Source organism: Nyctereutes procyonoides, unplaced genomic scaffold, assembly GCF_905146905.1.
Source record: "Nyctereutes procyonoides isolate TBG_1078 unplaced genomic scaffold, NYPRO_anot_genome, whole genome shotgun sequence".
In the NCBI taxonomy this organism is placed as follows: Eukaryota; Metazoa; Chordata; class Mammalia; order Carnivora; family Canidae; genus Nyctereutes; species Nyctereutes procyonoides.
In genome coordinates this window covers 12,435,819-12,461,259 of record NW_026575128.1, presented here as the reverse complement: position 1 = coordinate 12,461,259, position 25,441 = coordinate 12,435,819, and the positions used below count along the sequence as shown (strand labels likewise).

Below are 25,441 nucleotides of genomic sequence, written 5' to 3'. Positions count from 1 at the left end.
TGGCTCATGTTGACCTGGTTGCACTCAGCTAAACACCCCGGGACTCTGCCACAGGAGCTGCTGGAAAGTCAAATCTGGACTGTCCTTTCTTATCCCTGATGACAGAGGCCCTGACAGCAAAGTGCGAGTCACACCAAATTTGGGTTGGCTGGGTGGTTCCCGGGGGAGTGGAAGACCTAAGGGGAAGGGTGCCAAGAATGTTCGGAGGAACAGAAGCAATGCATAAACCACTTTATTTGTGTTCTTCTGGGCAACAAGAACCCAGAGGAGAAGCTGTATATACAACACAACATTTGTAGCCAGCGAACACAAGGTTCTTTGTTATCATTTCGGAAAACCAATAAACAAAGGGAGAATAAGCTTTGCTCTTAATTTTTGCAACAAACTTCAAAAATCTCCACCCCAAAGCCAAAGAATGCTTAACTGGAGCTTTGTGCTAAAGGCCCTCTCTCCCCTGAGCCTCCCTTCCTCTCCCCATCTCCCATCTCCGCATCCTCATTTCCGGGAGGTCATTTTAATTAGCAGGCTGTCGCAGTGATTCAACCTGCCGCTTCACAGACAGGAAGGGAGCACCCTCCTCGGGACCCATTCATCATACAAAGGCACTTTACTCTTTAGAAAAATGCACAATATTTAGCTTCCGCTCCCCGGCTTGGGAATTGCTACTGCTGCAGTTTTATCAGCCCCCTGCCTCGGTTGAGGCGGGGCAGGGGGGTGGGGGCACTCTCCTACCTTCTGCATTTCCTTCACCTGGCAGCCAGCCTTCCCTCACTCCAGAGTATCCATACCTACCTCTTCAGTGGCCAGGTTTGGTCCCTGACACCAGGATCGGGAGATCTGAACCATGAGTGACCAATGCTTGTTGTCTTTGGAGCTAGAGTTTCAATGAAACGACCCAGGCCATTGGGAAATACACGCAGCCCATAGACACAGTGACAGTGACCATAGTGACCCCAGACCACTGTGATTTCAAAAATTCTGTCCTATTGTTCACAACAGTACATTTGTCTTTGGGTCGTATGTGTCACTGATGTGGTGATGGATCAGCAGGTATAGACAGTGCATTTCTAAAACCGTAAACAACCATCACCTAGTCTAAGAGGTAACCACCGGTGGTAGCAACACAACTCGAAAAGGCTTCAAAAGCACTGACCTGAGATGTGTCAAACCTCTCAAAAGGGATGTGTAGCTTTTCCTCATCCTGTGAGGATTCTCTGTGTTGTGAAAATAGCCTCTGTACTCGCTTGGTTCGAGCCTCCTATCTTGTTCCTGACCCTTTAAGCTGAAGCCCCACAATTGATTTTCCATTGGTAAAAGGGAAACCCGATGATGAAATTTCTCATTTTTTCCTTCCCTTTCACCAGCCTAGTCCGTATCCCACACCCTGTATCTTGGAAACTAGAGAGAAGGGTGAATAATTTCATGCCCCCGCGGAAAATGCATGCTCGTGCCTCCACAAGACCTCCCCGGGCTCCATGTCCTTAAAAAGAGTTTGAAGGGTCTGTGTGGTTCACTGAGCTCTTCTTGTCCCCTTTGCCGTTGGGGTGGTTGCTGGCTGGGCCCCGCAGGAATGGGTACTTGTGGGGAGGGGGCTTTTCTTTCCTGCAAAGGGGAGATAACAGAAAGAGAGAAGAAAGACAGCACATATACACACCGGATTGAAATCATTTCTGGCGTGTCTATCTCCCCCACTGAACTGTGACATCCCAGGAGCAGTGGCCTTGTCTTCCTCTTCTCCGTGGCCCAGGATCCCAGCCCAGGGCCTGGTTCAAAGCAGGCATCATGGCTCAGTGAATGACTGCTAGATGGATGGATGGATACTCTGCATCATGCTGGTGCTGGAGAAGACCTGACTGACTACGGCTCCAACTCTCCCACATTTCCACCTTGATTCTAACCTATCCTATCCCAATCACAATGGGATGGGGAAGGACGCACAGAAGATCCATATCCTGGGGGAGCCTGGGACCCCAGCCTCTTCATAATCATCATGGGCTCCAGGAGGCATCCTTATATTCCTCAGAATAGCCTAACTCTGGCATTTCACAGCGGGTCTGTCTCCGCCACGAGCTTGGGTGATCTTGGAAGGCAGAGATACATCTGGCTCCTCTCTGAGTCAGGGTACCCAGCACCCAATGCCACACCCTTAACACTACTCTTCAGTAATTGCCCTCTGTCTGTTTGGCTCACACACTAGACTATGGGATCTTGGTGAACAGGGGCCAGGTTTTATACATTTTTGCGTTTTCCTTCATATGGGGCCTTGTTTGTTATGTTGTTGACTGATAGCTAGTGTGCCATCCACTCATGTGTTGGACTAGGATTTGTTTTTAGGGGAAAGAGTAGGCTTTAGAGCTAAAAAGAACTCACCTGAATTCCCAGGTTGGCTGGGGGAGGTGTGATCTTGGGAAAGTTACTTAACTTTTCTGGGATTTATTTGTAAAATGGAGATAAAATATTCCAGTCTTGCAGGGATGTTGGGAGGTTAAATGAAATAATATGAGTCAATGCACTTAGTGTCTTCCCTCGCCTGCTGTAACTTATAAAGGTGTGGTGCTAGATGTTAAGAATGGTCCCGTGGTCTCTGGACATGACGAACATGAGTCAGACATTGACGCAGTCCTCAGGCTGCTTATGGTTTAGTAGAGGAGACAGTTACACAAACTAACTATGCAAAATGATAAAGAATTACAGAGTAAGATAGAAAGTGACAGCAGAAATATGGAATCTCTCTTGGGCTCTTTGAATTAGGACTGGAGAAGCAATGTCTTGTAGCCCATTGTGCTCTGACCTTGGATACCCATTTTCCTTTGTTGTCAATGAGTCATGAATGAGGTAAAAATGTAACAGGTGGCAGCACACAAAAGGGACACCTTGCCTTAACATATCTCCCTCCCCAGGAGGCCTCACTACCTGAAGTTCCACCCTCTTGAGACACAGAGCAAGGCCATCTAGCATGGGTGAGATACGTCTAGACCTCAGGACCCAGAGACAGCCGAGAGCACACAGGAGCCCATGCCCTTCCTGCCTCACAGGCTTTGGTAAGTGGGGGCTGGAGGTGAACTTTGCAAACTACAGGGTGCCATTCATATGTCATTGAGTGGGTGTGCCCCCCAAAGGGAGCATAGGAAATAAGAGGAGTCTGTTCGCTGGGGTAAAGGAGGGTGTATTTCCCCTAGAGAGGCAAGCCTAGGTACAAGCCCAGGTGGGGCAGCCCGAGGTAGACGGTGGCATGGGAGAAGGTGTGCAGTGGTTGGAGTGGTGGAGTGTGGATTGACCGGCAAAGAGCCTCTGTAACCAAAGGTGGAGGCGAAGAGAGAGAAGGCACTGGAAGGCAAATATCCTATATGTCTGGGCCCCTACTGCTCTTCCTCCAACCCCTTCCCCCACCTTCCCAGGCTCACTTGGGAAGCAGACTGCCCAGGAAATAAGCTTCTCTCTCCTAAAGACTTCCACAGTACGTTGTACCTTGCCTTCCATAAATAGTTTTCTAGGTAGTTCTTTGTCTATCAGTTTTTCTCATGAGAATGTGACTTTAACACATTTGATTTTTCTCTATAATTCCCAAGCAAAGGGATGCCAGGCCTGGCACGGAGTAGGTGCTAGAGGAGTGACTGATGAATAGGAAGGAACTTTTGGTCTTGTCCTTAACGTCTCCATTGCTCTAAGCATCCTGGTCATGTCATGCCTCGGGCTGTGGCTCTTCAGGCCCCTGCTTCCTTCCTTTCACCTACCCCCAACATGGAATACCCCCCCCCCACTTTTTTCTATTTCATCCATATACGTTGTACAGGTCTGTTAAAACCAAGCTCAAACCCCACTTCCTCCCTGAAGCCTCCTTGGGATACTCCTGCTGGCTGGCCAGATGGTGTGGGAGGGGAATTTCTGGTTGGGTCTCACTTCTCTAAAACATGAAGGAGTTGAAGTCAAGAATCCTTAGGAGCTTCTTCATTTCTACGATTCTATAATTCTTATTTGGTGCTTAGTGAGGATTTACCCCCTGCTGGGCTGTGCATCGTGCACGAAAGATCCAGAGTGAACCAAGGTAGCTCCTTAAGGAGCAACCTGTCTAGTGGAGAAGCCAGAGGTGCAGACGTGCCAGGACAATACTCTACGGGACATACAGTGCTACAGGTGTGTGCAAAACGCAGTCAGGACTCCAGCAGAGGGGAAGGAGCTCTGTCCCCGGTGGAGAACACAGACCGTGAAGCAGAGGCGTGATGTTTAGACCGGGCTTTGAAAAGTACGTAGGAATTCATCATCTAGAGACAAAATGGGAGAACATTCCAGGAAGACAAAAAGCGATGAACAAAGACATGGAGGCGTGAAAATAGCTGACCTGTTCAGTCTGAAGCATGAGGTGTCAGGTGGTAGAAAGCAGATGGGGTGGAGAGGGTGCTCACAGGGGAGGGGTCTGCTGGGAGGCTGGAAAGGAGGTGCAGCGCATAGACCAGAGCTTTGAATAGCAAAAAGAGGAACTGGAACATTACCCTGAAGGTAATGGGGAGCCACAGAAGGTTTTGGAGAGAGAGAGAGAGAGAGAGAGAGAGAATAATCTGATATGCAGCTGAGCACTTTCATACACTGGTTGGTATTGTTGGTCGTCGTTGCGTGTGTACATGCCTCTTTCTCCTCTGCAATCTGGGCTCCCGGTGGGCAGGGGCTCTCCGTGTCCCCCAGGACCCAGCGCACGGCCCGGCACACGGTGGGCTCCAGGGTGTTGAGTAGCCGATCATTCCCATTCTCCTACACACGCACCAAAACCCTGCCCCAGAGCTGCCCTCCCAGCCCGTCGCTGGGCCTGAGCCCACCTCACACTCAGAGACCTGCCCACCGTCCACGCTCCTGCTCTCCCCACAGGGGCTCACCTGGCCTGTTCACTTTTTCCTAATTTTCCTCTACCTTGGTGGGACCTTTTGAACTTCAGCCCTGCAGCTACGTCACTGTGGTCCAGATAAGTGCGGGGCCCCAGCTGTGGTCATCAGCGCCCTGTCCCTGGGCCTATGCTCTTGGCCCTCCCCAGGGGCCCTCTCTGAAGGGCAGCCCGGCACCCGACAGGCTCCCGCCAGCACCTGCGTGGGGCTGACATGTTATAATTACCCACAGAGATGAGAGAAAACAAAGATTAATGTTGAGTCACAACATGTAATTTTCCTTTAAAACCAGACCTACTCTTTCACTTTTGTTATTTGATGCTTGGGTGGAAAATAACACAAACAAAGGGGACGTATTCAAGTTCTCAATCGGGGCCTTGTAGCCTCCTGGGAATTCATTTTTCAAGAGTTGCTGACCGACTGAGAGCTAAGTGATATTTGTGGTTTGGTGAGACAGAGGGGTGGGCATGGAGAGGGAGTTTGCTTGTTTTTCTTAATTTAAGGGTGGGGGCGTGTATGTCAGGTCCTCAAGGCCCCGCACTTTGACAGATGAGCTCTCCAGCTCTTTTCTACAGAGGCTCCAGAGCTTAGAGCCATGAGGTCCCAGGAGCAGTTGCCACCAGGACCCTGAGAGACAGCTCCCCACATCTTCTCCACCTGGCTTCAGGTTCCCGCCTCCTCCCCATCTGGAGGAACTCTGCTAAGTCACTCAGAGAGAAGCAGGCTGGGGATCGTGGGGCCTGGGCTCTGGCTGTGGCCAGTGCCAGGTGCTCTCTGGGCCTCGACTTCCTCATCTTATCAGGAAGAGGGGGCTGCACAATTGCTAGGCTCCCTGAGTGTGGCACCCCTCCACCGACGGTGCAACAAGCCAGGAAAAAGTCTGAAGGATCAAGATAATTGTATTCAGGCTGACAAAGGACCTGAAAGAGACAATCCTCCAATTAACTTGTAAATGAGATTCTAAGAATTCTTCTGAGTGTTCTAAAGCTTTAAATTTTTAAGAGCTTCAGCCAATCAAGAATGACTTCTAAGAATGAACTGAGCACTTTCCTCTAGAGGTGAGCTCCTCAAAGGCAGGGTCAGGCCCTAATCATTACTCATTCCAGCCCCTCTCTCCCCCCAGGGGCCTGGCTTAAGTGCTGGTTTTCCTAAGTGGAGGAAGGAGGGAAGGAAGGAAGGAGGGACGGAAGGAAAGACGGAAGGAAGGCAGGCAAGCACGTAGTCTAGGCCTGTGGGAGCACAGAGGAGATCCCCGGACATGATCCTCGTGAAGGGGTTTTTAATCCACCAGGAATGAGGGTGGGTACAAAGACCCCGGGTGATGGGTGAACAATCTGAGACAGAGTATCTGAGTCAGAGTACACTGTTTTGTAGACTCTGTGGGGACGTGGGACTCCCAGCAGGGGAACGTGGCTCCGAGAGATCACCCAGCCCAACCAGAGAAGTGCAGGGACTTGCCCCAGGCCCTGATGACTAGCTGGCTGGAAATCTGGGATTGCAACCCAGAAACCAGAGGACATGGAAACATTTATTGAGCACCTACTGACTGCCAGGCACTATGCCAAGCTTGTCTTTAATCTTCAAAACCTTCTGTAGAGATTTCAGTTATTACATCCACTTTATAGGTAGGTAGAGAAGGGTTTTAAGAGGCCTGGAGACCTGCCTGAGATCCCACGGTTAGCATGAGCCTGAGACCGAGTTTGAACCCACGGCCAATAGTGAGCAAGGCTTCTTGCTCAAGGTGGAGCTTAGTCGGACTTCAGTCTAGTTTTGGAATAAAATAATCTTTTTATTCCTGTCCCTGCCAAAACCTCTTTGACCTCAGGCAATTGTCTTCACTTTTCTGAGCTTCCTTTTCCTCATTTGTGATCTGGGGAGTCTACTATCCATGAGGAATAAATAAGATCATGTACAAAAAGTACTTGGCTCAATTAATAACAGTGATTAATATTGTTTTTGTTGGGATGCCTGGGTGGCTCAGCTGTTGAGCATCTGCCTTTGGTTCAGGGCGTGATCCTGGAGTTCTGGGATCGAGTCCCACGTCAGGCTCCCTGCATGGAGCCTGCTTCTCCCTCTGCCTGTGTGTTTCTGCCTCTCTCTCTCTCTCTCTCTCTCTCTGTGTGTGTGTCTCATGAATAAATAATAAAATCTTAAAAAAATATATTGTTTTTGTTAGTAACAGGGTATGGAGGCAGGTGCATTAGTGCAAACGCCCTGGGGCAGCCAAGCACATGGGCAAGGTCTGGGGGGGAAGACTGGCCCGGCAGGAGGAGTAAGCTGGACATCATTGTGTCCTTTAGGGAGGCTGGATCACTAGAGAGCAGGACATGTGGCCCACAGGTAGAGCAGGGCCAGCACATTTCAGATGCCATTGGGTGTCCCTGTGCAAATGTTCACTGGGCTTCCTTCCAAGAGGCCTGGGAATGCCCAGTGCTCCGGGCTGGGTCTAGCCCTCTGAAAGACTGGGCATCCCTGACCTACTCTATTCGGCGGCCCAAAACGTTGACTCCAGCAGAAGAGGTGACATGATCTCTTAGGGGTGTGTCCCCCCAGCCCCAAAACCTCGTCTTGAGGGAATGGGACTATCACGTTTACAAGGGGATGCGTGCATGCCTACCCGGGTGCAGGGTGCTTTAGCACCCATCTCACGGTAACTTTGTAGGTGGGTGCCATCGTCCCTGCATCACAGCTGGGAAAACACAGGGATCGGAGGCCTCGTGGGCCCAGATGAAACAGGAATCCTGGCAGATGAGCCACCAGCTGAGGCAGCATATGGAGACACCCAGACTAACTTAGAACAATGACTGTGCTCGGTCCCCAGCACCGCTCGCCCCCGTGGACTCCCACGCTAGACCCAGAATGTGACCGCCCCACGCTGTCTGACGCTGCCACGGTGTTAGTAGTCAGAAAGCACACGGTGGGGCTCTTCAGTCTGGGACAGGATGGGGTTCCCCTTGGATGGGAAACCAAGGCCAGATGAAGCCGAGGGAAGCTGCCCCGGAAGGCAAAGCCAGGGAAGCAGGACCCAAGCCACACAGCTCTGCTGTGTCACTCACCGCAGCCTCGGCACCGGGATCGCCACTGTCTCCACCAGGGGGTTCAGCCGATAATAATCCAAAAACGTTCTTGCCACGTTCCTTCCCAGCTTCATATCTGCAAGTGTGAGCGTCAAGGAACAACTTGGAAGGCGACTGGGACAGAGTGTAAAGTGCTGGTGATAACAACAGCAGTGACAGACGCAGGGACGCCACTCAGCCTTCTACGCTTTCTGTAGGACCTTTTCTGATTTTTCTAAAATTTTAGATACTACTTTTTCCTCATTTTACAGATGAGCAAATTGAGGTGTGAAGAGGTTAAATAATTTGCCCAAGGTCACAGGACCAGGAAGGAGAGGAACCAGGATGTGGGTCTAGGTGCTCTCACCTCAAAGCTATGTTCATTCGAAGCTTCTAGAATATACTGCATCCCTTTGGGAATCACTGAGCTTCCATGGTCTGGCTTCAGGTGGCTCAGGGTGGAGGCCGATAAGTGAGACCCAAGGGCAAGAGACCCTTTGTTGCGTGTAGACCAGGCTCTGTTTGACCTTTAGGGATCAGTCATGTACTTTGGTAACCTTGGGGGGCAATGGTCAAACCCTCTCACCCTCAACAGTGTCCTTGTTCCACCTTGAAATCTACCAATAATGAATCCTCAGGGCAAAGTTCATGACCTGTTAAAGTACAAACTCTCCAGGGAAGGAAACAGGGCCAATTCTGTATCAACCATTACCATTCTAGTATGAAATGGTAGACCAGTCATCTCTTCAACAACTCAGAGTACCTCCTCTGTGCATTATAGTTTATATCTCTGGGCTGTCACGCGAGCTATTTCCTCTGCCTGAAGTGCCTCCCCACCTCCCTTGGCTACATTTTTGCTCATCAACTCTCCAATTAGGTAATATCCCTTCAGCAAAGCCTTCTACGGTACCGCTCTCCCCAGGGCTGTGATTGGTGGTCTGGCCCCAAGCTTCCATGAGACTTCTAAATTGACTTCATTTAAATCACTTATCTCTTCTAAGAGTTTGCCCACCTCCCTCCAGTCCCCTGCTGTCCCGCTAGAGAAGGCCAGCATCTCCTTTCCCCTGGATTACTATCATGTTCTCTTAATGGGCCTCCCCCACCACCAGGCTTCCCTGCCTCTACTCCATTTCCTAGGACGTAATCAGAGGGAGGCTATAAAGTGCAGAGCTAACCACTGCATCCAACCGAGTTCAATTCCCAAGGGGCTCCCAGTTGCCTTAAAGTTCAAACTTTGGAACTTGATTGACCAGGTCCTTCATGTTTGGGCTCCTACTTGTTTTCTTAGTTTTGTGCTTGTGCTCCCCCCTCTCCACCCTCCTTGGCCTTCACACTCCAGCAACTGAACTTCTTTCACTTTCCGGCCTTTTCGTACACCCTTCTGTCTTTCCAGGCCACTTTCCCTCCCTCCACGTGTCTTATGGGGCTGACTTCTCAGTCTCCGGGCACCTCAGTTTAACTGTCACGTCACTGGATATGCGTCAGCCACCTCTCCATCCAGGAGCACGGAGCTGGACTAGTGTTTGTGGAATGGTCGGGTGAGTTTTCACCGCGGTCTTCAAGAAGTCCCCGAGCTGGGGTTGGACATGGCCTAGGACATGAAAACTGGCATCCACGAAGCACCTCCTATGTTCCTGGCCCGACACTGGTACTTTGCTTCCACAGACATTTGAAACAATCCAGTGAGGAGGGCATGTTAGTCTCCCTTTGTGCTCTGGGAGGTCGAGGAGCTTCTCCGAGGCTGTCTAACCGCAGCGGGCGAGCCAGGACTCCAATTTGGGAAAGTCTGACGCGGGAGCAGTGAACGGTCCCCCAGCCTGGGCTGTTTCCCAGCTCGAAGGCACCTTTTCTGTCAAGGGCTGAGTCATCCCAGGCCAGCGCCTGGTGGGAGGAGGAAAAACACCAGACAAGTTGTTTATGACAGTGCGACGCGCCGCAGGCTCACCGGGCCACCTGCTTTCCTCCTCTGGATGTGACCGACCTTCTCTGTCCTCTTCTTTAAAAAGTTCCCGAGCCGGCGTCGGCATGGCCTGTGACTGGCAGGCCCTGGTCTGCTGCCCTAACCTAGCCGGGCCCCAGTCGGCCTGGGGGGGCCGAATCGCCCTGTGTGTGGGGCCCAGAGCTGCAGGGCCGCAGAGGAAAGGAGGGTGCGCTGCGCCTGGCTACAAGGGCCCAGCAGGAGTTTTAGGATCAGATCTCTGTAATGCAGATCCTGGCCCTGTCACATTCTGTGTCTGGCACGCTGCATTTTCCAAAACTGTCGGCACCAGTATCTCCACCTCACGTGGGATTCTATGATCTGACCCCGACCCTCCTTCCACCGGGACGTGTGGTCCGTGCCTCCTCGCTCTGGATCTGGACGGGCTTGTGACTCTCCGGCAATGCCAAGGACGGCTGCCGTGGTTGTCACGACACCATGGGGCTTGGGAGGCCAGGTGGGCCAAGGGGTTGTCACTTGGCCCTTGCTTGCTGGCATTCCCAGGCTGGGGGCCGCCTCGCAAGCAGTGGAGCAACCTGCGGCCGCCGTGCTGCGCGGAGGCCCGATGGGGAGGGAGTGTCCCGCCAGCCCACAGGCCGCTGGCAGCGGCATCAGCCAGGTCCAAGCTGGCCCCACTGGGCAGGCCCGCCCCAGCTTGGGCCCCGACAAGGCATGGGCCTGCACCTGCGAAATGTGGGTTATAACCCCATCCCCGGGCTCGTGCCGAGGTGCCGGCTGCCACGTGGGTGCTGACAAAGCAAATGCAAGAGTGGGGAGCCCGAGCCCATCCTCCCGGGCCCACAGCCACCCTCCAGAAATCCTGGTCTTTGGGCCGAGTCGGGTCGCTCCAGCAAAACGTCCGGCTGTGAGGTGCTGATGGCTCTGCTTGAAAGAGGGCGTTTTAAAGGTGGGGGTTGTCTGGGACACCCTCTTCCCCTCTCTGACCGTGTCAGGGGTTCCTCAAACCCTGGAGATTTGCCCCAGGCTACTGGCTATGGGGTGGGGGTGTCTGAGTCAAGACAGGAGAGCCTGATTGAATATTTTCACTTAAATTAGGTGTCTTTGGACAAGGACTTGGGGTGCAGGCAGAGAAGGTAATGACCGGCTGGAACCCCTTCCAATGAGAGAGGGCTGTGGTGAGAGCTCCCCGCTTTGCACTGCCGACAACAGTCTCCGAATGGCCTATAGGCTGGAAATGTCATTTCCTCACAGACTATGTGGCTCACTGCTCTGGGTCTCACAGATGGGGGAACAGACAGCAGGGGGCGGGGGTCAGGACCCCCGAGTCAGAGAAGCAGGGGAGCTTGGCTGGAATTGTGTGAGACCCAGACAGACTTGGCCACCTTTGCTCAGAGCCATTGAGGTAAAGGGTGAGTGTCGGTAGCTCTGGTACTTCCTGGGACCCTTTAACAGGTAAAGAGGGCTTGGGCACGTGCTGTTCACTCTCACTCATCCATTCGTTCATTGAAACATTCACTGGGCTCTTCCCCTCTGTATAGTGGGAGGCACAGTGACAAGGACTGGGGGAAGAGATAGAGAAATTAGACAAGTATAGCTGACAGTGTAGACGGGGAAACCACCGCGTCCTGAGTAACCACGTCACCAGGCAGCCTGCTGCGTGGTCACCTTCACAAAACTCACTCCAGAGTTTTCCCTACGCACCGTGCGGTGTAGCTAGTCTCGCCAGTCCCCATCACAGCCCTGCAAGGTCCAAGTACAACTCTCCATATACTTTGCAGAAAAGGAAACTGTAAAAAGGAAAACGTGCACAAATGACCTGGAATCCCGTGGCCTGAAAGTGATGGAGGTGGCCTGGGAGCCGGAGCGTCTGTGCCTATGGTTTCTCCTCCATTGAGTGTGATCATATGTGCAAACACTAGACTCTGTGGACATGTAGGAGATTGAAATCCAGCTGCGGGAATTGTGAAAAGCTTCATGGAAGTGGGTATGTAACAAAGACGGGAAGGCCAAGGACCACTCACAAGGGGGAGGGAGAGGCTGGCGTCAGGGAAGCCCGGAGTACAGCCAGGACACGTGACCCTGGTCCATAAATAAGACAGAGAGGGCCCCCTTGAGCCCAGGCAACCTCGGGGTAGGGTGAAAGCTGAGGCTGCAGACAGATCAGCTTTGAATGCCCAATTAAGGAATTTAAACCTGTATTCTGCAGGCAATAAAAAATATTTGATGTATCTATGGTTGTATCTATCATTTGTTGACTCAATATATATTTATTGATCATCTGCTATGTTCTGGCCCTCTGGAAGGCTCAGGGTTACTGTGGTAAATAAACAACAACAACAACGACAAAATAAAACAAAAAAAAAAAATACAACCAAGACAGTGGTTCTTAAGTCTAGAAGTGGAGATAGATAACAAAGGAATAAAAACCCACATAAATATGTAATTGTGATTGTACTAGTGTAGGATGACAATGCACAGGGTCTGGAAGAGAGGGTGATGGGGTGCTTCACAACAAGGCCTCTGATCGGGGGTGTGGGCCGGCTTCCCCGAGGAGGGGACGTGTGAACTGAGAGTGGACAAAAGAGCGCAGCAGCTATGAAGAAGGAAGGGCAGTGGGAAGGGTCCTTGGGTGGGAGACAGGGTCTGAAGGAGGGGGGCGTGGAGGGACAGGCAAGGGCGAGATCACATGAAGCCTTATTCTGGGTCACCTGAAGGAGTCTGGGTTTTCTGAGTGAATGGCAAGCTGAAGAATTTTAAGCAGGAAAATGAGACAGTCTGATTTATAATTTTAAAAGGTCACTGCTGTGCTAAAAATAAGGAAGCAAGAGTCGAAGCAGGCAGATGGGCCAGGAGACTCCTGCAGTGGTCCAGGTGAGAGATGGGGTTGGGGCAGGTGGGGGAGGTCTGGACCAGGACAGAGGGGGCAGAGATGGGAAGATACGCCTTGGGGAGGAACTGGCAGGTTGGCAGTGGGGCCTGAGGGGAGGAAGGCGTGAGGGCAGCCTCCCATGCCTGTAGCCTGGGCAGCTGGGCGGATGGAGCGCCCCGAGGGGGGCGGTGCAGAAGCTGGGGCTGGTGGCACAGGTTCAGGGGACAGACCAGGAGTTCACTTTGAGCTGGCGATGCTGATGAGACACTAAGCGTCTAGGTCCTGAATCAGAACCGGGGAAAGAATCAGGTCATGGAGATGGTTTCTGGACAACCAGTCCTTTGGGAGTAGTCACGCTGCAGGCCCTGCTGACTGTCCGGTGCGTCCTACTCTGCCCAGATCCCCACCCCTTGCTCCTGCTCCCAGAGAAGACCCAGTTGTGAGCGTCCAAGGCCTCCCGGCGAGGGGCAGTGACTGCGGGACCCTCCGTTCTCCTGCCTCCTGGGATCCGAGGTGCGCTGAATGAGCACCTACGTGGGGATTCCAGAGACCACCCTGGTTTCAATCAGTAGCTTCCGTGCGACCTTGGCCATTTCCCTTCTCTGGGCCTAGTTTCTCTGTGGGTAAAGAAGTATAGTCTCTCACGTCCTTTCCAGCATTAACATGGTGTTCAAGGCTATAAGCTCGTGAAAAATCCTGTCCCCATTGTTTCGTTCAAGGAATGTTTCCTGAGAACCTACTATGCGCCGAGTAGCTCGAGGTCTCTGGGATACACGGCAAACGAGACCCCCAAAGATCCCTGTCGTCCTGGACCTTCTGTTGGAGTTTGGGAGACAAACCGTCCCTGTAACAAACACATCTGCAAGTTCCCGACGATGCCAGAAAGTGAAAGTGCTAAGTGCTCAGGCGCAGGGATAAAGACGGAGTCAGGGGCACCTTGCGGCCCAAGTAGAGAGGCCTGGGAGGCCTGGCGGGGAAGGTGGGGGTTAGCTGTGCCTGCAGGGGTGAAGGAGCCCGCGGGCGCCCACCACGGGGATCCCCCTCCTCTGAGACGCAAGCCCCGCAGGGCCATGCCACTATTGGCTCTTGCCGAGTCCAGCCCAATCCCACTACTGGACCTCACAGTTAACCTCAGGAGGAGCTCCCCCGCGGGAGTCAGAGGCACCCCCTTGTTGGCGTGCAGCAGCTGCCCAGGGAGGGTCCTCCCACCTCCCTGAGCAGGCCCAGGCAGCACCCATCACACGCGTCCTCCTGCGGCCTGAGCCCTGCCCTCTCCATCCTGCTCCGTCCCTGCAGCCAGCTCCACGCTGCTCCCTGCCTGCGGCTCTTCCAGAACCACCAGAGGCCCCGGCCTGCCCTGAGGCTGAGTCCAGCCCCATCCGGTGCCACGTCTCCCTCCCTCTCTCCTCACGCCCTGTGCTGCGGGCAGCTCAGATCCCCGCCAACCCCCCACCCCCACCCCGCCCACCGCAGATGTCAACCTGCCAGGGACTGGTCCAGGGAGGCACCTCAAGAACCGGCACAATGAGGATGGAAGCCAACCTGCTCATTCATTCGTTCACTCATTCGTCTATTTATTGTCTTTGACCTGCCAGATGCCGTTCTGGGAGCCCAAACCCAGGGAGAAAATGCAGCCCCGGTCCTCATGGGGATCTTTCCCTGCTCTCATCCTGCTTCCAAAAAAGAAAATGCAACTCCCACTTGCTCCCTGTTCCAAAACCGCAGCCTGGAAGTCTTTGTGTGCTCGTACTCCCGCCTCTGCCAGCAGCGGAGGATCATCATTAAAGGGGAAATACGAGGCGCCGCTGGAACGTTAAGGGGCACCTGTCGGGAGCCTCCAGGTGAAGCCAGAAGAACAAGGCAACAGGGAAATAGCTCTTGTCCCTGCCCCCTACAGCCGTCCCCACGGTGGGACAGGTGCGTGGCCACACAGGCTCCGTCTCTGAAGTGCAGCGTGGGGGCTGCGGAGGTCACAGCAGAGAAAATGACAGGGAGGGAGGATGCAAGAAAATGACAGGGAGGGAGGACGCGACGGAGGATGACACAGAGAGACAGCAGGGCCGGAGACCCAGAGGGAAAGATGCCAGGGGCCAGGAAGATGCAAGAGGAACCGTCAGGATGCAACAGAAAGATCGGGAAGGAAGATCATCTCGGGGGCTGAGAGCGACTGGACCCTGAAAAGTGGAGGGAAAGGGAGCGAGGACAAGAGACAGAGTAGGAGGCAACAGCAGAGGGAGAGATCCAGCGAGCAGTGCAGCTGCGGGGGGGGGGGGGGCAGGAGGAGAAACAGCAGGTGGAACAGAAAGACCAACACAAGCAGAGCAAGACAGGCGTCGAGGAGACGGCGCCGGGACCCGGGGAGACAGCGACAGCGACAGCGGGAGGCCTGGGACGGAGCCGGGACACAGGGGGACAGGCAGGGCTCCCCTGGCACCGAGATGCCATGCGGAAGGTGGGAGTCCAGGAGGGGAGGTGGGTGCACACCCAGGCCCCGGGGCTGCCGTGTCCCCAGGCTCCCAGCTCGTCTGCAGCTGCGGAGCACCCCCAACTCGGGAGCTTAAAACAACATGCATCTATCGTCCCACAGGTCTGGGCCCAGAGATCTGAAGTCTGTCTCACTGGGGCACAGACAGGGCGTCAGGGGCCCCCCTCCCCGTGGAGGCCTCTCCCCACTTCCTTGGGCTTCTGACGCCGCCACTCTGGGGTCCGCCTCCCCCCACACTGTGTCCCCCTCCTTCTGTGTGCGGCCAACCTCCCCCTGCCCCCTCCCCTCCCTGCTTCTGTGTAGGCTCCAAGCCCAGGGCGGGGCTGGAACTCACGACCCTGCAATCTAGACCTGAGTTGAGATCAAGAGGGGGAGCCCCCCAGTGCTCCAGCTCCCTCCTAGAAGGCTGCGTGCGGGGCCCAGCCCTGGGGCCCAAGACAAGCTCCTGCCTCAAGAGCCGTGGCAATCCCATCTACAGAGGCCTCATCTCCACATAGGCGACACTGTTGGGATCCAGGGGTTAGGATCTAGACGTGTTTGGGGTCATTACCCAGCCTCCGGCGTGCGTCCACAACTCCTCCGGGTGCCGAAGGGCGGGGGATGAAGGTGCTGCCCATGGGTGGGCAGTGCAGCTCTGGCTGGGTGCTGGGCACCTTGCAGGGTGCTCAACCCCCACCTCCCCCACCTGACCCCCAGGGCCTTCTGCACAGCAGCAGGTGCGTTCACCGGATTTGGATCCAGACACGTCCAACCCCAGTCTTTTTTTACTGACATTATTTGCTGCCTCTCAGGGGCAGGAGATACCCGTACAGGGCCGCATGCTGCCTATTTTGCCTCCTAAACATGTCGTGGACGTGGCCTTCCTCCTCTAGCTCTACCATCCATCCCCTTACTTCAGATCCTCTCTCTTATCTGAACTATTGCTTCAGCCTAATTGGTCTTCTTGACTTCAATTTCCCTCCTTTTGCACTGAGAGCAATGTTCTCATAATTGCTAACCTTGTCGCTTCCTGACTTAAAACCTTACACCAATTCCCTGTCACCTGTAGGGTAAGATCTAAACTTTTAAATGGGGCATTCAGGGCCTTGCATAAGCTGGTCTAAGCCTGTCCCCTGACACTGCATCCCATTCTGCATCTGTTTAGATGTGGGGTTTAGAGTCCCAAAAGCATGGATTTTTTTTTAAAGCATGGATTTTAATTAATTAATTAATTAATTTATGATAGTCATCACAGAGAGAGAGAGAGGCAGAGACACAGGCAGAGGGAGAAGCAGGCTCCATGCAGGGAGCCTGACGTGGGATTCGATCCCAGGTCTCCAGGATTGTGCCCTGGGCCAAAGGCAGGCGCCAAACTGCTGCGCCACCCAGGGATTCCTAAAGCATGGATTTTAATATTGGCTCCTACACATTTAGGGCAAGCTATGTTAACATCTCTGTGCCTCAGTTTTCTCATCTCTGAGACGGATAATGCTACCTATCTCGAAGGACTCTCGTGTGGATCAGAAATCATGGATCCTGAGCCCCTAGCACAGTGCAGGCAGGTGGTAACTCTCTATTATTATTACTATGTATGAATCTGTCGTTTCCAACAAAGCACGAGCTCCTCAAGGACAAGGGTGTGTCACATTCAGATTTGTTTCCAGAGCCATTTAACACACGTTAGGCCTATCACAGAAGCAAGAAAAAGACAATGAACCAAAAAACAGGATAAAGTGGGAGAGAGAAAAAGAGGGACAGAGAGACGCACAGAGAGAGAGAGTGAGAGATTAAGAAATTGTTTTTAGAATTATCTGGATTTTCAGGGGTAAGGTCTTGCAGGTTTCCTACAGTTTTCTCTGTAAAAATGGCTAGAGGGTGAGCTGAAATGGTCTCTAGTTCTGATCTCTCTCTCTGCCCCATCCTAGGAGAAGAGGCTACCGTTTCTGGCCGCCCAGGTCAGAGCAGGCCTTCTCAGGCATGCAGCAGTACCCATCACTCTGACTGGGTATCTGGAAGAGAAATCAAGCTGGAAGCTGGCTGGGCTAGAACGGATGCAGATCCGACCTTAGGAATAATGTGCCTGAGTCTGGACAGGATGGCCTTGGGGGATTTTTGAACTTCAGACCACATTGGGCAGGTTGTCATTCATTATTTTGTTATTCATTCAACAGATGCTTATCAAGCACCTCCTATGTGTTGAGCCGGGTAATAGGTTTATAGGCTACACTGGGGGGCTAAACACAACAGGCATGGTCCCGCCTTAAGCTGCTCCTGGTCCAGGCACTATAGACATTTGGGCTGGATGACTGTGTAAGGAGAAGAACGGCTCCTCCTCTGCTAAGATGGGCCTAGAAGCGACTACAAACAGAAAGGTGGGCCATTCAGCGGCTGAGAATCTCAGGCCAGTCTTTAGGCTGGAAAGCAAAAGTAATAATTGAAACTAGCTTAGAATTGAAGAGGCTCACTAAAGGGACAGGATATGGTCTTTAAAAGAAGGCCACTCCCTTGTTCCTTGTGTCTTCATTCTGATTTGGCCTGGAATTTGAAGCGCTTACATGGATTAATAAAATGAGCAATATCCTGGGAGTCAAGAGACCCATATATGAATGTCAGCTTTTACCAAACTGCCGGACGACCTGGGCTAAGTCACTCATCCCGCCCTGGGCTTCCTCGTCCCTGTTTGTATCATCAGGAGTTCGGCTTCTTCCACGGTTTCACCAAGGGATGGCTACACTACAGTCAAACTCCACTATAACACCTTATTTTCGGCTACCTCCTTACATTTGATCCTCATTTGGGGACATTTTTGTTCCATCTTAAGCAAAATAGAAATGATCCCATCCCTTAAATTCTACTCTTTAGGGCCCCACTGGCTCTAACGTTTTATGATTTTCTTTCCTGCCCTTGTGTTATTTTCGTTTTACTGTTGTCTTGAACTTGAAACTCAGGGGGTAGAACTCACATTTAGGATCATTTACTATCTTCCAGGCACTGTGCTATTTATTATGCACAAAAAGGGCAGATTTTATTATTCCCATGTTCCAGGTTAGTAAACCGAGGTTCAGAGAAGTCCCGTGTCTAACATTGCTCAACTAACAGTTGGAGGTTAAGACTCAAACTCAGGTCTGTCCAACTGCAAGGCCTGAGGTTTCTGGGAATTATGATCATGCTATAATTATTATCTTAACTGTCTTAAAATGACTGTGTTCCTTTTTTTTAAATGAATTTTATGTATTTATTCATGAGAGACACACACACACACACACAGAGAGAGAGAGAGAGAGAGAGAGAGAGGCAGAGACACAGGCAGAGGGAGAAGCAGGCTCCATGCAGGGAGCCTGATGTGGGACTCGATCCTAGGTCTCCAGGATCATGCCCTGGGCTGAAGGCGACGCTAAACCACTGAGCCACCGGGGCTGCCCCGACTGTGTTCCTTTATTCAATATTTATTCCCTGCTGTGTCAGGCTCTGGGCCAGATGCTACAGACTTGGAGATGAGAAGTCAACCTCTGTCCTGAGCAGCCCTCACAGAAGACAGGTAGATAAAAACTGCAGTGCAGGGCAATGACTACTATGGCAGAGGGAAGCAGGGGCACAGAAAATAAGATTTGACATTGGAGGGACCCCAGAGGACTTCTTAGAGGAGGTAACACCTGCGCCAAACTGGGTGGGGTCTTTTATTTGAGATAAATGTGCTTTAAGTAATTGCAGTCAACAAATAATTAAGAATTTCCTATGTACTAGGTACTTTTCTAGATGCTGAGATACACCTTGTTCATGGAGCTCACATCCCAGTAGGGGAGACAGTCAATGAACAAACGCATGTAGGATGAGGTTGGAATCTGAGGGACTTGACCAAAGTCAAGAGTAGGAGCTGACCAGGCACAGAGGGGATGATGGCGTGCATGGAAAGGGATCCCTGGCCAGAGGCAGAGGCATGGGCAAGCATGCTGAGGCATGCTGATCCCCTCAAAGGTGGGAAGACATTTGGTGTGGCTGGAATACCTTCTACAAGATGAAGAAGGAAGCAAGAGAAATACACAAAGACAGGTCATGAGCGCCTCGTGTGAGGTAACGAACGTGAACTTTATGCAGCAGGTGATAAGGAGGCATGGCAAGGTTGTAAGGGAGGCAGAGAGAACATTAGATTTGGCTTCATCGTGATCATTCCTGTGGCCCTGGTAGGGGATGGTTTGGAAGGGACCAAGACTGGAGGCAGGGAGGACAGCTCTAGTCTAGGGAGGATGGAGAAGGCCTGAGCTAGGACACTAAGAGTGGGGCAAGAAGGAGGAGACAGAACTAGAAATACTGGTCGTGTGAAACGGCCGCGAGCCGGGGGGCTGAACGCAGGGTTCTGGCCGACTAGAAAAAGCATCAAGGGTAGCACGTCAGGTTCCTGTGTTGGGGAGTCAGGTGGTGCTGCCCGCAGTGATCCTGGATATGAAGTCGGACTATGGCTCCCCTAGACTCCAGGGAGTTCTTTGTTCCCTGGAATCCCTCTGTGGCACTCTCCTCAGTAGGAGGGTTGCCTAATTTTATTTTGCTGCACGTTTGTGTCACACGACTCCTATGGTTCCTACGACGAAGCTCCACCGTGAAGTCCAGTTACTGGCATTTCCTTGCATCTCGCGTTCTTCGGGAGACGTCTTGGTTTCTTGTCGGGCAAAGCTGAAGGGGGGCCACTGACAGGACGGCGAAGGAGCTGGGCTTGAGCTCCCCATGAGACTGACACATATATCCAATTTTTTTTAGGATAGGATATATTTTCTTAGGACCTTTCCTATCCTCACTATTCCACACCGCTGTCTGTCTGTCTGTCTGTCTGCCTGTCTGCCTGTCGGCCCGTCTGCTTCCCTCCCTCGCTCTGGCCAACACTCATCAGATCTGTCCAGTGTCAGGATATAAAACATGCCTGTTCCACGTCTCGTTCAATCCTGCCCTATTTCAATGACAATAGGACAGACGAGTCCTGTTGTGACCCGTGTTGTCAGGTATCCCTTGAGAACAGGGCTTCCTACGCCAGCTGTGTGCCACTGTATTCTCCCTCTGTGGCACAGCCTGCGCCTGAGGCTGCCGCAGACCTTCGGCTTCACTGCCTCCAGGGAACGTCCACTCCTTCTTCAGCCCTCAGCCCAACTCCCACTCCTTCAAGAAAGCCTTCCGTGAGCCCCTGGACAAGTCAGGGGCTGCCGTCGTATCCCTCCCAGCACCCCGGGGCCCCCTCATAGGCCTCCCCTGTCTGTGACTTCATGTGTCTATGTGGTTTTGGTAAATAACCGCCTCTTCTACAAGGCCACCAAGTTCCGTGGTTGCAAAAACTGTGTCGCTTCATTCACCGTGACTTCCCCTGTGTCTGGCGGTGTACGGCACATTTGGTGTTCAGCTAATATTTTGCTGCTCATGGTAGGAAATCGGAGGGAAACCCGGTGTCTGAGGACTTCACTGGGAGGAGGAATGGAGGTCAGGTCCTGGAGACTGTGGGAGGAGAAATGCCGAGCTATGGGGGTTAGCACAAGGCAGGTTGAGAGCAAGCGTCACCAACTTCAGCAGGTAAAGTGGACTTGTTCTTCCCCTGTCACTTCTAGGGAAGCAGGAAAAGTCCAGAATGAGGGTCCCTGGAAGAGGACTGTCTGATGAAGAGGAGAAGGAGACTCCAGCACCACGTGATTGATTATTTCCAAGGAGCCTACGTAAAGCCCAAGATGCAGAGATGAAAATGTTTCATGGAGAAAACTATGATCCTGGGGTCTAGGGGTCCTGTTCCTTCCACAGCTAGCTGGTTATAGGCAGAGGGTGAACCCCATTGAGAACTAGTGGCCTCCAGGGACACGTGCTCCCCTTAAGCCAAACCCTCTCAGAACATCGCCCCGGGGAGTCAGAGCTGGGAGCCTCGGGCCTGGGTCTGGAGGGGACCTGAAGGAGCAGGGCCTGGGAGCCAGTGGGCAGAGCTGCGTGTCCGACCTGCGCCGGCTGGGACCAGACCATTACACCCCGAATCTCCGCTCCTCTTTGCCTCTGTCTCTTCCCAGCTAGACTGTGAGCTCCCGGAGGGCAGGGCCTGCATCCTCCCCATCCTCAGTTCCCCACAGCTTAACAGGACTCCCCCGTTTTCCTACCTTGCTTGTGGGAAGAATAAATAAATGAATGGATAAAAAACCGTAGGCTGGATTCCCGGGTGGCTTGGTGGTTTAGCACCTGCCTTCGGCCCAGGGCGTGATCCCGGGGTCCTGGGATCGAGTCCCACATCGAGCTCCCTGCCGGGAGCCTGCTTCTCCCTCTGCCTCTCTCTCCCTTTCTGTCTCTCTCTCATGAATAAATAAATAAAATCTTTAAATAAACAAAACAAAACAAAACAAAACAAAAACTGTAGGCAAGCAGCTCACCCTCTGATCCTAAATGTCCTTCTCTGTGAAGCGGGAATGACAATAGCTCCTAACTAGAGCACTGAGAGGATTGAATGACCTAATGAACGCGAAACCACCTGGGAGGGACTCTTGCATAAAGTAGATGCTCAAAAATACTTCATCCTCTCTTTTGCCTTTAACCACATCTCCTGGCTTTAAGTCCTCCCTGAAGTTTGCTGACCTTCACTTATTCTAGGTTGAACTTTACAGTGTATCAAAGAGCTAGAGGATCCTAAAACATCTCAGCAGGAGGGTACCAACAGCAGACATCTGTCTGGTTTTGTTTTCCTGCTCTTAATCGATTCCCCTTTCCCAACACCCCATTTTTCCATATTGAACCCCCAATGTCAGTCCCTGAGGCTCAGAGGAACTGGCCCCAACCAGATGGTGCAGGAGGATAGAGTCAATCCAATCGGCCATTCTGAGCGCTGGAGGCCTTTTGCCACAGTGACCAGTCAGGTGTGCATATGTCTGAGGAGACTCAGCTCTGGGGCCTGTGAGAGAGGGAATCACCCGTAACCCTGAGAGGATGGGATGTCCACCAGGAGCTGCATTTTGCTCCCACTGGGGGAGAGCCTGCAGAGAACGGGGTCATCATTCAGGGAGCAGCTTGAGACCAAGTCCTGAAGACACTGTCTCCAGATCCAGGCATGCTTAAAACCAGTGCTCCGTTAGACTTGACTTCAGACTTTAACTTTTTCCTTAAGCCTGTTCAAATTGGTTTTTCTATCACTGGCAACCCAAGAAATTCGAGTAAAAAGACCCTGGAGTTTACCTCGTCAAACCTCCTAATTTTACAGATGAAGAGATTTGCAAAATCACATGGTCAGTTTTTATACGCAACCAATTTTCCTTTTTTAAAAATTTTTTAAATTTTTTTTTTTTTATTTATGATAGTCACAGAGAGAGAGAGAGAGAGGCAGAGACACAGGCAGAGGGAGAAGCAGGCTCCATACACCGGGAGCCCGACGTGGGATTCGATCCCGGGTCTCCAGGATCACACCTGGGCCAAAGGCAGGCGCTAAACCGCTGCGCCACCCAGGGATCCCCCCTGCAACTAATTTTCCAAATCCACATATTGCCACACTTCCTTTACCCAGTACCGCCGACCAGAACAGGAACAGGCTGTCCTTCTCCCTGAATAGGGTCATAGAATATTGACTTTGGTCACAGAACACCGAATCTTTCTCCAACAGAAAGAATTTCCTATTTCAAATCCTCGGGAGCCAGTTTTGTTTTGCGTTACAATGTTTTTATCCCCCCCCCCCCAGCAGCGCTGCCGATGGCCGTCCTTTCCCTTCTACACAGCGTCATGGGCAGCAATTAATTCTGATCACAAAGAGACAGCAGGGACAGACGGAGCATTAATTGGACGGAGCAGTCAGCATCTCCCTTAGCCCACAGTGGGTACCTGCATGCGGGCATATGGGGGCAGGCTCATGCACTCACGTGTGCACACACACCCTCACTCCCCCCGACCCCCACCCCCCTACCCCAATCAACCAGGGCACAGGAGAGGGCCCAGCATAGCATGCTGGCTGGTCAGCATGGCGTAGTATTAAAAAATCAAGGACTGTGGAGTCACAAAGATTCCATCACCAACCAGTGGCTTAAAATTGGCCTCCTCATTTGTAAAACAAGGATGCACAGGCCTACTTCAAAGTGGTTCAGAGAATTAAATAAGAATATTGTATGTAAAGTGCTTTTCACTGGTATGTAGCAGGAGCTCAGTGAGTGCTAGTTTTCTTTCCTTCCACATCAAACACCTTTTATAGCAGGTAGAGAATAAAGGCCAACGTGACCTGCAAGTTTGATAGTTGGTTGCTCTGGACTGGGCCTAGCAAACTTGATAGTCTCCCCCTGACCTCCCCTTAATCCTATATCACTGCCCTCCCCCTCCTCCCCAACACACACACACACACACACACACACACACACACAGTTGCTACATGTGCATGCACACACAATACACTCCCTCCTGCCTCCTCCCCCTCAGGGGAGGATGGCAAACTCTGGGACGGCGGCTTGATATCCTTACTGCCCCTCACAGCCCCCAGCATACAGGAGGCACTGCAGGGACATTTGTTAAATAATTACTGACACAGCCTGTGCCTTTGCTCATGCTCTCTCTCCACTTTAGCCTCAGTCCAGTCATTCTTCAAGGCTTAGCCTGGACCCCACCACATTCTTCACAAAATTTTTGAAATTGGTTCCTGGTAGCAACTCTCTTCTCCTTTGAACTCCATTCCTCTTTCATGATACCTGCAGCGTTCTCACTGTGATATAAGGTATATGTGGTGTCCTTGCTTCCCTATCTCCTCAAGGTTCTTCACTCCATCATTGAATCAACTCGAGCCAGTGGATGCCAGGCACCATGGATGCTGAGAGGCATCCAACTTGGTCTGTGTCTTGAGATGTTCAGGTTCAGACTAGTCCTTGAGCACAGCAACTGTGTCTGACTCATTTTTTTCTATCCCCCAGGCCTTGAGCCTTGGTGATCCTTAAATATGTGATAATGGCAATGGGTGACCCAGGAGAGAACATTTGGGCCAGGACATCAGTGGGTCTTATGAGGATACCAAAGGCCAACGAACTTCCTAAGGTTGGGCCCGGATTCTGCTAGGCTTTCTGAGGTAAAGGATTCAGTACTACCGAGAGAGATCTGGAGGTAATGAGCCGTGTCCCTAGACCATGTCACACAGGATGCACTCAAATCCAAATCCCCGAATCAGCTGAGATCTGGTGCCCAGGGATGTTGATTTAGCGGTATACCTGCCGAAGCTCTGGCCTGGGGTAAGGCCCACTTTTGCCACCAGGTTTCTCAGTGATGCTGAACAAGTCATTACCCCTTTTGGGTATCAGTTAAGCCACCTCAATTTTAGGCAGCCAAAGATTGTGAATACCTACTATGTTCCTTGTCCTGGAGACACAGATATAAATCAGAAATGATTAGCTCCTTTCAGAGCTCACTGTCTAGCAGGAACTATGAAAAGGAACATCAAAGAGATGTTGTAACATCTCATATTGTATAGTTCTTTGTTTTTAAAACGTTAAGAAAGCTCCTCATTGCCTGTAGGATAAATTGTCAATCTCCTTCACCCGGAACCTCTTGTGATGTGGCCCCCACCCACCTATGTAGTCTCTCCCCAATACTGATCCCATGCCCTGGCCACACTCTAGCACCGGGTACTCCCAATGCTCCATTGTCATTTGTGCCTTTGCCCGTGTGATGTCCTTGCAAAACTCTATTCCTGTTCAATTTCTGATGATCCTTTAATACAAAGTCGAAGTATGAGGTATGCACAGAAGGAGCATCACATCTGTAAATTGGAAATGATTTTAAATATTATGGTTTTAAGAAAGCTTGCTTACTTCCTTCTTTCCTTCGATTTTCCTTCCTTCCTTCCTTCCTTCCTTCCTTCCTTGCTTCCCTTAAAGGGGCAGTTTAGATTAGATTAGATAGATTCCAACACTTTTAAGATGCAGTAATCACTCATAATCTTTGTACTATGTCTTTGGAACTCATGATCATTCTGTCCAAGCTGTGCCCCTCATGGTGTTTGAAAACATCCCAAGGAGCAATTAACTAGATTGTAGGCTGTGGGCTTGGCTTCCCGAAGAAATTTCCTTCCATTGGTGAGTGAGATGTCAAGTCTACCACACCCAGCCTTTTCTTCTCTAGATTCCTGTTCCTGCCCTTGATTATAGTTTTCTCCCTTAAACAATGCTGTAAGAGATCATTTAGGTCTCTAATTCAGAGCAGTGAGTTTATCCACAGCTCTGGGCCTTCAGGCCCTTGTGGAATGTCTTCCTCTTTTCCTCTTAGTGAATGTTT

General features: G+C 51.8%; 1 protein-coding gene across 1 annotated transcript in view; it reads right to left on the bottom strand.

Moving 5' to 3' along the window:
• Positions 1-214: 214 nt before the first annotated feature.
• AGBL4 (AGBL carboxypeptidase 4) overlaps positions 215-25,441 on the bottom strand; it is a 1,386,151-nt gene continuing 1,360,924 nt past the window's right edge. The window contains exons 12-13 of the mRNA XM_055341596.1: positions 7,931-8,027; positions 215-1,602 (exon numbers count right to left, since the gene is read on the bottom strand). Of these exons, the coding sequence (XP_055197571.1) occupies positions 1,482-1,602; positions 7,931-8,027 (218 nt within the window). The 3' untranslated portion in view covers positions 215-1,481. The remainder of the gene's footprint in view (positions 1,603-7,930; positions 8,028-25,441) is intronic.